The sequence below is a fragment of the Halichoerus grypus genome, chromosome 7 (assembly GCF_964656455.1).
Source record: "Halichoerus grypus chromosome 7, mHalGry1.hap1.1, whole genome shotgun sequence".
NCBI lineage: Eukaryota > Metazoa > Chordata > Mammalia > Carnivora > Phocidae > Halichoerus > Halichoerus grypus.
The window spans coordinates 16543106-16555558 of record NC_135718.1 but is presented as its reverse complement, the minus strand read 5'-3'; the positions used below and the strand labels follow the sequence as shown (position 1 = coordinate 16555558).

At 46.9% G+C, this 12453-nt stretch overlaps 1 protein-coding gene across 11 annotated transcripts in view; it reads right to left on the bottom strand.

The window, feature by feature from the left end:
* LOC144382542 (uncharacterized) overlaps positions 1–12453 on the bottom strand; it is a 156997-nt gene that overhangs the window by 95900 nt on the left and 48644 nt on the right. For 2 of the 11 annotated variants that reach the window (XR_013449619.1, XM_078077096.1), the window contains 2 exons: positions 2333–2596; positions 1420–1969 (listed from right to left, as the gene is read on the bottom strand). The exons of the other annotated variants lie outside the window; for them this stretch is intronic. Coding sequence is in view for 1 of the 2 variants with exons in the window: in XM_078077096.1 (XP_077933222.1) it covers positions 1866–1969; positions 2333–2596 (368 nt within the window). In the remaining variant the exon portion in view is untranslated. Of the gene's footprint in view, positions 1–1419; positions 1970–2332; positions 2597–12453 lie in introns of those variants that run through there. 11 annotated transcript variants of the gene reach the window in all.

The following is a 12453-nucleotide window of genomic DNA, read 5'->3' as shown; positions in this document are numbered from 1 at the left end:
TGAATTTAGAGAGAAACTAGACGCCAAAGTGGCAGAAGCTACTGCCAAATGAGGATCAGCTGGAAATGTAGATAAAACATCCCTGAAATTATAATGGGAGTTGGAAACTAAGAGGGTGCTTACACACAGCGAAGGGTCCAGAGTCTGGGCTCTTACCCATCCATCCATTAGCTGTGTGACCTTGGGTAAGTCACCCAACCTGTTAGACCCTCAGTGTAAAATGAGGAGGAATTGTAGTGTCCTATGAGAGCCTGTGAAATTGGTTCAGGGCACTAGAAGTCTTTGCGCTTAAAGGGAGAAAGGTAAGAACCTGGGCCAGCAGGGAGAAGGACAGGACTGTACATCCTGGGGCAGATTTCTTAAGCTCTTTGAGCTCTGGCTGCCTCATCTGAGAAATGGGGTTTAAATTTTTTTATTTTTATTTTTTTGAGAGAGAGTGTGTGTGCGAGCAGGGCAGGGGGCAGAGGGAAGGAGAGTCTTCAAGCAAGCAGAATCTGCTGAACGTGGAGCCCAACACCAGGCTCAATCTCCCCACCCCGAGATCACAACTTGAGCCAAAATCAAGGGGGATGCTTAACCCACTGAGTCACCCAGGGCACCCCTGAAAAATGGGGTTTATAACTGGAACTCCCAGAGCCGTTGGGAGGAATAGAAAGCCACATATATGGAGTACCCATGGTTATTTCTGGGATTTGAGGCCACGGGGCAGAGTAATTATTATGTAGATCCACCTGGTTTCAAATTCCAGTTCTGCTGTGTCACCTCAGGCCCTTGGGTAAGCTCCTTACTTGTTCTGAGCCTCTGTTTCTTCCTGTGACAAATGAAGATAACAGCTGTGTGTACCTCAAAGGGTCATTGTGAGGATTAAATACAATCAATGCAAATAAATAAATGTAAGGGAATCAAGATCTGGCAGACAATAACTTCACCCCTCTTCCTAACAGGTGCACCAGACCAGGGACTCAGCCCCGCTCCCGCTCCTTCAGCATCCTCCCCGCTGAGGTCATAAGGGTCCTTCCTTCCCATCCTTCCAGAGGGAAGAGGAAAGCAAGGTCACTGGTAACAGGCGAGGGGCCCAAGGTGACCTTGGAGGCACAGAGAAAGCTGGCCTGGAACCTCATCTGCCCTCAGAGCCCGCCGGTTCACCCCGCCTAACCTCCCTTGGTTTCCGAAGCTTAAAATAGCTGAACCTGTGTGGCCACATTTTCGCATGCCACTTGCAGAGAACCCCTAGGGTGTTTTTTTTTTTTTAAAGATTTTATTTATTTATTCATGAGAGACAGAGAGAGAGAGAGGCAGAGGGAGAAGCAGGCTCCCAAGGAGCAGAGAGCCCGATGGGGGACTCGATCCCAGGACCCTGGGATCATGACCTGAGCCGAAGGCAGACGCTTAACCATCTGAGCCACCCAGGCGCCCCCCCCCCGCCCAGGGTGTTTTCAAGGCCAGCTCTGCACTTCCCAGTAGCCCAGCTCCGGTTATGAGTTATTCATACACACCAGGGTCTGCCACGTCTGCCCCGAAAATGTGTTCTGAGTGCTTTTCTGCTCGGGCCCATCTCCAAGCGGCCCTGCTGGCTTAGAAGGGTCAGGCCCATCAGCTTCTTTAATAAACGGGGCCTGCGCAGCCCTGGAGGCTGCAGGGCAGAGGGAAGGGATGACAGGCTCTGAGTGCAGGACCACATGACAGGCCAAAGCCTGCCCTGGGTGTCCAGTGTTCTAGATCCAGCGCCACCGGTCACCGTTGTGTGACCTTGAAGAAGTCGCCTCACCTCTGCGGACCTTGAAGAGGTGTCATGGAGACCAGGGCTTTCTAGATCTCTCAGATGGCCTCGGATCTCCACCGCGCACTGGCTTCATTCTTGGACCTTATCTGATGTCAAGATAGCTTCCAGCCCCTCCAAACCAATGCTTCTCATGTTCACAACCCGCAGGAAACAGAGAGAACTTTTCTTCCCCCCGACTCTTGTTTCCTGTGGGGGGCGGGGCGGTCAGAGGAACTGGCCCTCAGAGCCCATTCCGACCGCTCTAGGAATGCTTCCCCGGGCTGCAAGGGCTGCAACCTGAAAATCTGTCTCCCCAGCCTCGGCTCAGCCAGGCAAATGGGCTGCTCCCCCCCCAGATGGCCTGGGGTGAGATTCAGAAGGCAGCAGCGACAGAACTACCCCGGTCTTGCTGCCTCGGCTGTGGCTCCCAGACAAGGACAGCTGTCCCCGTGGACAGTCTCTAGCTGCATGGGGGCTGGGAAGCTTCTGAGGCCTGGATTGTAACAACTGGGTACATTCTTGAATACGATGGTTTGGGGGCTGGGGGCTCCTCCCTCCCCACCTCCTTACTTGGTCCCTGGTGAGCAGAAGCATCTTTCCTGAAGACCCAGCCAGAGTCTGCTTTTCTAGCCTTTCCAGGGACTTCATGAGCACCTGCTTCCCTGCATAAAATATCTTCCTGCTTCAAAATTTCCAGAGGCATTCCCATTCCCTGTATTCGACCTCTGACCGGGGTTCCATCCCTCAAGCAGTCCCGGGGCCGCAGGGAAAGGCCTGTGCTGATTGCCTGGGCCCGGGGCACACGCTCGCCCAGGAAGTCTGGGCCGGTCGTCTCTGCCAAAAGATACAGACTAAGAATCATTTCCTGAAGTTACTATTCGTTTAGTATTGCCCAATAGCCTAATAATAATTAAATTACAGTGATCAAAGGAAAGAGGGAATGGCTATTGGGCAACCAGAAAACAAATGCCCATTATATGCTCCAACCCAGATGTCTGGGGAAGAAACGCTGGAAGACAGAAGTGGAATCGCAGATGACATCGAGATTCTGTTCAGGCCAAAGCTGGGGCACAGCAGACTGGCGGGCCCTCACCAAGACCCCTTCCATTTCCCTCCCTGGCTCATGCGTCCAACCCCTGGCCCTGTGTGCTCTGCTTCCGGCCCACACCCACGACTCGCTCCAGAAGACTACTCTGTGTGGCTACACTTGCAGAGAACTGGGGCCAGCTGGGAACTCACTTGGTCAGGTCGGCCCTTGACCAATGACTGACTGGTGCGGAGGGAGGGAAGACCAGCTCTCCTGCCCCAGGTGTGGTCTCCCTCCAAGGGAGAACTGACGTCATGGGGCTCCTCTTCAGGATCAGGCTGAGGCTGGGACTTCCCAGGAGAATACAGGTACGCTCAGCTTCTCCCGCTCCTTGTCCTGCTCCCCCAGGTCCCGGGGAAGACTCCTTTCATAAGCCATGTGCACACGAATCTCCAGCTCAGGGTCTGCTTCTGAGGAACCCAGCGCATGCTGATATGGCCACAGGTGTTCACACCTATGAAATCCTCCGTCTGTACTCTGGCTCACTTGGAATGTGACATTGTCAATCTTGAGGTGAGTCCTACCTCTGAGCTAGGATTCTGGAGGCAAAACGGTCCCCCCCCTTTATAGAAAGGAGGTCACTACATGGGGAACTTTTTGTAATTCCTTCTTTGCCCTTAGACCAAGATTACAGCTGTGCAAACCTAGGAAAGAATCAATTAATCTTGGTTTTATTTTAGCTGCTCCTTGATTAAAAATGCTAATGGCTACCAGAGGTGTTCACTTAAACCCCAAGTTCCTAAATAAGTATTTGAGGAAAGAACCATTTTTCTTTCATTTATTTAAAGAAAAAAAAAAGATCACTGGTGAAGAGAGCCACCCTAAGGTATAGGAGCTTCTTGGCATCTCTGGTCCCAGCTCTGGTCCCAGAGTTTCCCGAGGAAGGGGAGGTCGGGGACACAGGAGAGGCAAGCCATGGGAAGCAGGTGGCAAGATGGACGGGAGGTCTCCTTGCGACTCTGCTGCTGACGGATGAGGTAAGCCAGCCATCATGGAACCAAAGACCTCTCTGAGTCCACTTCTTTGTCTATTGAAATGATTGCCTCATGGGTCCTTTCTTAGCCCTAAAGTCGTCTATCCCCTCCAGGAAGGATGTCCACATAGCTACAGGCACTAGATTTTAATACTGAATATTTAATATTTTTCCATAGAAACCAGAGGGGAGTAGAAGCAACTTATTGTATTGTGTCCTTTTATTTTTCTAAGAAGTAAGCAAATTCATTGCACTACCAGCAGATACATAAAGGCTGAAGGCTGACCTCACAGCGTCCAAGAACAATTCCTGATCCCAGCCAAGAGGAACATTGGGAATTTCCTTCTTAAGCAGCTGTTCGAGTGTCCAAATCAGTACATCTTTGTCTTGGACCCATGCAACCCACAGGCTCACTACCTCCCACCCGAGGGACCATTATTTGGGAGATGGTTATATTGTAAGAAAACCTCTGTTTGCCAAATTGGAGGTTGGGTAATTACAATTCCAGGACTTCATGTAGGTGGTTTCTTCAAAGGCTTTCACTTATTTGCTGCTTAGTGTAGAAGAAACCTCATTTATGTCATTTCTTTTTCTCCCAGAGAAGCTAAGTTCAGTACAGATAATGTACTACATATCCCTGTATCACTGACTTTAATATGGCTCCAGGCAACTTCATGTTAAAGCAATTTGATGATTTGATATTATAAAAAGCATCTATTTTTATTGAGAATGGGAGGTCAACCACTCAAGTGTCCATCAGAAAATGCTGTAGCTGCTAAAAGGCATTTGTTTGTAAAAGGGAAGGAGGAGGGAGGGAGAGGGAGGGAGGGAGGGAGGAAGGAGGAAGGAAGGAAGGAAGGAAGGAAGGAAGGAAGGAAGGAAGGAAGGAAGGAAGGAAAGAAAAGAAAGACAAGTTTATACATGCTGCTGAATTTTAACCCCTGCAGATTAGCCTGATAGTGTCCAATAGAAAATATGATGTGACTCAGGAAACAAACTGAGGGTTGCTGGAGTGGGGGGGGGGGGGTGGGAGGGATGGGGTGACTGGGTGATGGACACTGGGGAGGGTATGTGCTCTGGTAAGCGCTGTGAATTGTGCAAGACTGTTGAATCTCAGATCTGTACCTCTGAAACAAATAATGCAATATATGTTAAGAAAGAAAAAAAAGAAGAAGAAGAATGTAGCAGGAGGGGAAGAATGAAGGGGGGGAAATCGGAGGGGGAGAAGAACCATGAGAGACGATGGACTCTGAAAAACAAACTGAAGGTTCTAGAGGGGAGGGGGGTGGGGGGATGGGTTAGCCTGGTGATGGGTATTGAGGAGGGCACGTTCTGCCTTGAGCACTGGGTGTTATGCACAAACAATGAATCATGAAACACTATATCTAAAACTAATGATGTAATGTATGGGGATTAACATAACAATAAAAAAAAAAGTAAAAGGAAAATAAAAGTAGGAATACCTACTCAAAAAAAAAAAAAAAGAAAATATGATGTGAGCCACATGTGTAGTTGGAAAGTATCTAGTAATCATACTAAAAAATGTAAAAAAAACAAAAAATAGTTGAAACTACTTTTAGTAACATATTTTATTTGACCTAATACATACTATAATTTCACCTGATATATTTGAAATGAAAATATCATTTCAACACGTGATCAATATAAAAATTATTAATAAGCCATATTGCATTCTTTTTTTTCCCCTCTAACTTTTCTAATACTTCATGGTTAAGTGTGTTTTTTTGCACTTGGAGCACATCTCAACTTGAGCTTGCCTCATTTCAAGTGCCCAACTGTCCATGTGGCCGCCATGTCAGATGGTGCCAGTCTGATGGAGAGTCCTTGCTGAAAAGACACCCATGATCTGTAATCATCAAGTCAGATGGCTTCATCTCACGCACAAGCCTCCTCCGAGTTCTTCTTGAAATCTTTGCTCCTTAAGGCACATTTGACTACCTACTTCCTGACACTTCCTCCTCCTGATTTACAAAACCCAACATTCCCAGTTCTTCTCCTGTCCCTCCACTGCTGTACTCACAGAGTTCTTGCTGCCCTCAAAGCATAAACTCTCAAGCTGTCAAGCTGCCTCTCTTTCTCTCTCTCTCCCCACCCCCCCCCACTCTGAACAGCTCCCAAAGCCAGGCTCCCAGGCTGGACCTGGCCCCTCAGTTCCAGTCACACATAGTCACACTGTTGCCTGAAGGACAGCTCCCCCTAGCATGCCTCAGCTCCTCAGACTAAATGTTCTAGATCAATCCTACCTTCTCCTCCTACCCATGCCAGCCTCTCTCCCCAATCTCAGTTTTTGTTCATGTCAATATTGCCACTCAACAAATATTTAATGAGCACTTACTATGCACCAGCTGTGAGGATATAACAATGGGCAAGCCCAACAAAAAGTTGTCTTCGTGGAGCTGACATTCTACTGAGGACAGTCAGATAATAAAAAATAATAAATAAGTAAAATCTATAGTATGTTAAAAGGTAATATTCACTATGGAGAAAAATACAGCAAGAGAAGGGGAATTGGAAGTAGAGGAGATGCATGGTTTTCTTTCTTTTCTCTAATCTCCCAAATCCGTAGTATCATTTTATTATTAAAATAAAATGGTTATAATTTTTTAAAATCACTGTAATTCATGCTGAGTCATCAATGATCAGACAAGCAATTTAACCACTTTGAGCCTGTCTCCTTGGCTATAAGATGGGGAAAGGATTCTTACTTCATAGAGTTCTAGTGAGAATTAATATGAGATTGTGCACATAATATATTAGGTATGGAGACTGGCTCATGGTAGGTGCTCAATAAAAAGCAGAAATGATGATGATGATGGTGATTATGGTGGTGGTGGTAATGGTGAGGATGGTGATGGTGAGGATGATGATGATGATGGTGAGGATGATGGTGGTAGTGGTGGTAGTGATGGGGGTGATGATGGTGCTGATGGTTATGGTGAGGATGATGGTGGTAGTGTTGGTAGTGGAGGGGGTGATGATAATGATGACGGTTATGGTGAGGATGATGGTGGTAGTGTTGGTAGTCGTGGGGGTGATGATGGCGATGATGGTTATGGTGAGGATGATGGTGGTAGTGGTGGTAGTCGTGGGGGTGATGATGGTGATGATGGTTATGGTGAGGATGATGGTGGCAGTGGTGGTAGTGGTGGTGATGATGATGATGGTCATGGTGAGGATGATGGTGGTAGTGGTGGTAGTGATGGGGGTGATGATGGTTATGGTGAGGATGATGGTGGTAGTGGTGGTAGTGATGATGATGGTGGTCATGGTCATGGTGAGGATGATGGGGGTAGTGTTGGTAGTGGTGGGGGTGATGATGGTGATGACAGTGACAGTGATGGTGGTGACAGTAGCAGTGGTGATAAAAATTATGACTTTCAATGAACTAAATATGAAGTGCTAAGAGGAGAGGGTTCTACCTGGGGGGCTAAGAGACCACACCTTTCAATGTAAGGTCATTGAGTTTTCCCTTCTTCTGATGCTATTCACAAAGCAAAGATCACTGATCTATTCATAGGAGGTTCCAGGCATATCAATTATTCGTTCCTACATTTGAGACTTAGAAACAGATAAGTTTCCTCCTGAGACTATAGACAAAAAAGAGAAAATTCCAGTTAGCATGGTTATTTGGTATTAGACTGTGTAAAACTGGTTTACTGGATGCACATGTAGTTGTTTTTTTTTTAAGAAGCAAATCTTTCCCATAATAAATTTGGGGATTTCATTTGTATATTATAAAATAGTTCATGTTTATTATAGAAATTTGGAAAATGAAAAAAAGTAAAAAGAAGACAATGAAATCACACATAATTCCATTATTTAGGGATAACAGCTATGTATACTTTGAGGTATACTTTTCTGATCTATTTTATTTTTCCTTTTCTAATACTTTTGGGGAAAATATGGGACATCCTCTCTTTACTATGCTACTGTTTAATATTAATTTAAATTTATTTTTCTCTGATTATCAATGACAAGAATGAAATAGCGTCTGTTGTTTTTCTTGTATATAAGACATGACATTTAGTACATTATTGCTTACTTTCTACTTCTTTCAGCCATTTCCAGCTTTGGCTTATTTAATTGGGAATTTTTGGCTTAAATTATTATTACTAATAATATATATCTTCTCTTTCAATAATTATTTTGATATTTACATGAAGTTTTATAGCTACATTAGCAATAATTATTTAGATTTACTTGTATTTAACTGGTCACATGACACCATATACTTATACCGTGTCTTCCCCATTCTTAAGTCATTTGTTTTACTTCATCTGCTAATTGACTGGTATTCTTCTTTGGGTAATTTTTTTGGGCAGGGCTTGTAGGTAGTTGACTTTCTGAGATCTAGAATTGATCATGTCTTTGCGAGCATTAAGTTGGCTGAATGTTGGAATTATTGGCTCATAAACATTTCTCCTAAAAATTATGTCAATGCTGTCCAACAATTCTTTTGTTTCATGTCATAGAAGAGAAATCTAAAGGCACACTGATACATATTCATTTGTAGTAATTTGCCTGGAAGCTTACATATTTTGTTTTCTTTATCCTTGAAATTAAAAAAAAATCATTAGGGCACATCCATTGGTCTAAGTGATAAATGTTGCTTGGTACTTAATGACCCTTTCCCATCTCTTGTCGATAGTAATTTAAGGTCACCCTGTTTGGTAGCAGGGTCACAACTAATGGATGTAAGTGTCTGCAATCCAGGAAAAGCCTGAGCTTTTTGAATACATCATACACCAGTTAACTGTGCTGGAAGGAGCAAGTCTGTGGTGGCAGCTCAGCAAATGGTCAACTGCATGACCTTGGATGTGTTGCCTGATTTCTCTCCAAGCCTCTGTTTCCTGCTCTGTAAATGGGGGCAGGAAAACCTCCTCGTAGATGTGTTGTGAAGAATACGCAAGGCAGAATGCCGGCCCACCATAAAGCATATCTACTCTTCTGGAATATGAGAAGACTGATTCTTCCCCAAGCCAAGACCACAGAAATCTGGTTCACTAACAAGTCAGATTCTGTCTTGGGAGCCAGAGCTGCTCTTCTTACTACCTGGAAAGGGTCTTGGAGAAGTGGCTCCATCCTTGACAGATGAAAATATTCTAGGGAGGCAGGGTGTCTGCCAAGGGGGAGAAGAAACCATCAGCTCAAACCCAGTTCCAGGAGTGTGACCTCTAGCCACGGGAGGAGGGCAGGGAAGAGAAAAGCTGCTTCTCTCTTGGTCACGGACACAGGCCTCTCAGCCTTGTCTGGGGCACTCCTGTTGTCCTTGTCCCTTTCACGGTGACCCCGAATTGTGGACATGGTGTCAGTGGAGCTCAGCAGATCATTAAGCCTTGCCACTTAGAGAGTATAGGCCACAGGCCGGCAGCTTCAGCATCACCCAGGGGCGTGGCAGAAATGCAGGATCTCAGGTTTCACCCTGGAGTCACTGAATCAGAATTTGCATTTTAACAAGACCCCCAGGGGATGCACGCGCCTGTCAAAGTTGTAGGAGTTCTAGTCTGGACCACAAAGTTGGGTCACAACTAAAGTTGTAGGTGGCTTCTTGGTCACTAACCAGTGGTTCTATTTTCATGCCTTTTTTAAAATGGCAATGGAAGCACAGCAGAAATGTAGGATACATCCAGTGGTTTCCCATGCAGCCCATTCCACCCGAGTGGGGAAGGGCCTGATTCTCCTTCCCGGGGCCATCTTAACCTGCTTCTCTGCCCTTGGCACTCAGCCAGCATTACTGGATCATTCTTCTCAGAACATGTTCTCAGCCTCTCTGCTTGACCACAGAAATGATCATGGGCACAACTGCTGAGAGCCACAATCATACCATCCCTGGCTTTTGTGGCTTCCCCCCACCCCTACTTCGAGGGGATCAAGCTGTGACCATGGGTATGGTCACAAAGCAGAAACTGGCATTCACTGGAGGTGTTCTGTGGCCCCAGTCTTGACCTCCCTCTGGGCTCCAGCAGCTGTCACCCTGTGAATGGACGTCCCCAGCTCTGGCCAGAGCCAGAGCCAGAGCTGGAGTAAACTTGGGGTGGTAACTCCAAGATTTCACATTGGCATCTGGGACCCCAACATCCTCAAGGATGTTCTGAGCTCTGTGGTCTCCAAGCTCATAAGGCACAAGCTCGCCTGGTGGTCCAACCTGAATTCCCAGAGGTGAAACCGAATGTGGCTGGAGCGAGGGGCCTGAGCACATTCCGGGGTTCTGGGCAGGTCCCCACACGCCCTTCTTCACCAGCGGCACGTGTTTGGAGACATGCCTGGCTTGTCCACTCTTGTATCTGTAGTGCTCACCAGAACGTCTGGCACTTGACACGTATTTGAACCTAAATCTGGTGCAACAAAGACCCTGCATAGTCTCAGATGGGGACAGTGCAGGCTGAATTTAGTGAGAAATAAAGCCAATCCCCAAATTATTAGTCATGGCCTTATACCAGAGAGGCATCATTCCTTTCTGCTTATAGACAGTTGCTTCTCTCTTTCATCCATGAGGATGAAAATATCCTCGTGGGTTTGGTGGGCCATTTGGTGGAGGGAGGAGAGGCCACCTGGGCATAGTCTTCCCAGGAAGAGTGAGCTTAGAACGCGCTACAGCAAATCAAGTGCGCAGAATGGGAAGACTTCAGGGCCACCCAGGGAGAGTGAGGGTGGCCTGGGGGCGGGGGACGTGGGAGAGGAGCTGGGGTGACAGGACCAGTTCCGGGGAACTAGAGGACCCAGGGGCAGAGCAAGACCCTGAGGGCCTGAAGAGGAAGATCAGGCTCAGGTCAGGACTGTGTAACATTCACTTAGAGCTCCAGCCCATCACTCCTGAGCCTGCGGCAAAGTGGGCCAAGTGCCACAGTCTTGTGATAGGATGTCTTGTGGACCGGGAGCTGCATTTGACACTGGGGTAGAAGAGAGAGAAAGAGGCCGAGAAAAGAGAGGGGTCCAGGAAAGCAAGCTGCTGAGCACAGGAAGTCCACATCTGACAATTCTCTGAGGCCCGGCCTGGTGAGCAGAATGCAAGGCCCCATTGGGAACCTCCAGAAACCCTGACATGGATGCCAGATGGTTCCTGAATGTGGGAGGGGGCTGTGAGCCAGGAAGCACTGGACTGAAAGGAAGGAGGGTAGAAGATTAGAGACCACTGGTTACCGTCACATGGCTTACATAAGACTTTGCCCCATTGACGGAGCCACCTCTGGCTTTGGGGCAAGGAAATCTTCAGTCTGGGGAAGCTACCAGCACATGATTGAGTTTTAGTCACAATGTTGTAAAACCTCCCTGGAGATTCCTGGAGGAAAGTGAAAACTGTCACTACAAAATGACAAATGAACCAAAATAACCAGGGTTGGATGACCTCCACTAGTCATGGAGCTGCTTCCCATAAAGCCCTCCCCGCATCAGAGACAGATGTCCCTGTTACCCCATAGGCCTTCTGGAGGGGAAGCCCCCCCCCACCCCGAAGAGAAGGGGCCTTTTCAAAGAAACCCACCTGAGTTGGGCACTGTGGTTCTATGGAAAAAGAGGAATATTCACGGTGGTGAAGTGAGGAAAAGTAAATGATCTTAGTACTTGGAGAGAACTATTTCGGAGAAAAATTATACTTAAAAAACCAGATGGTCCCTTTGTTTCCAGTAGTTGCCTATAAATTCTCTAGTTTTCTGTTCTGCAGAATTGAAATTGACATTTTTTTTTTATCATGAGTCAGTTGACAAGAAAATTGAGAAAACAAAACAAAGGGTGCCAGGTTTGGGTTTTTGTGGGTTTTTTTCTCTCTTTCTAAACAAGTAAGTCCAGCAGTTCAGATAAGCTTTGGAAGAAGGAAGGAAGGAAGGAAGGAAGGAAGGAAGAGAAAAGAGAAGCATGTCAATGGTCTGTTTTTGGAAACCCCCAGCAGTTGCCTTTCTGAAGTCACTATGCAGCTTTGTGGACACACACTTTCTCCAGCTGCGGCACATCTGGAATTCTGAAGTTGTACCTCTGGTGCTCCATGCAAAATAGCAAAAAACCACCTTTGGTTTTCTGACCCATGTGGTTTCATAGCCTTTTCTAGACTTGAGCTGTGGAAAATTGCTGCTCTTGGCTTGAAAGTCACAGTTTAGCAAGTGGTATGTTTCAGGGGAACTGGTGGGCCTGAAGATTAATTTGTATTTGCTGCCTCCTGGGGTTCCCAATCAGCCACTTGGCTCCCAGAAGCCACCGGTCTGAGTGTTGCAATGCACACGAGGCGGGGGCAGGAATGCAGCACAAATGTCACCAGGGAGAACAGCCTCACCGTCTGCATGTCTTCTGGTTTGTGCATTTCCCCCCAAATCACCATCACGTATACAAAAAGAGTGATGGGGGACAGTTGCGTCTTCCGCCAACCACAAAATGCCTCCTGTCCTGGGGATCCGGAGGGGGTGGCACCTGGCATGGCTTTCTCCGACTTCTTCTCCCAGCCACATGACCCACCTGAGATGCTTCCTGCCAGGTCTGCTGATCAGCGTGAAAAAAAGAGGCTGCAGTGACCAGAGGGAATCCACTGACCAACTAATGGAGCTTCTTTTCCCAAACACAGTATAGTACATATGGGAGAAAGGTCGCTGGGCTCTAAATGTAGTGAAATGGCTCAGTAAATAG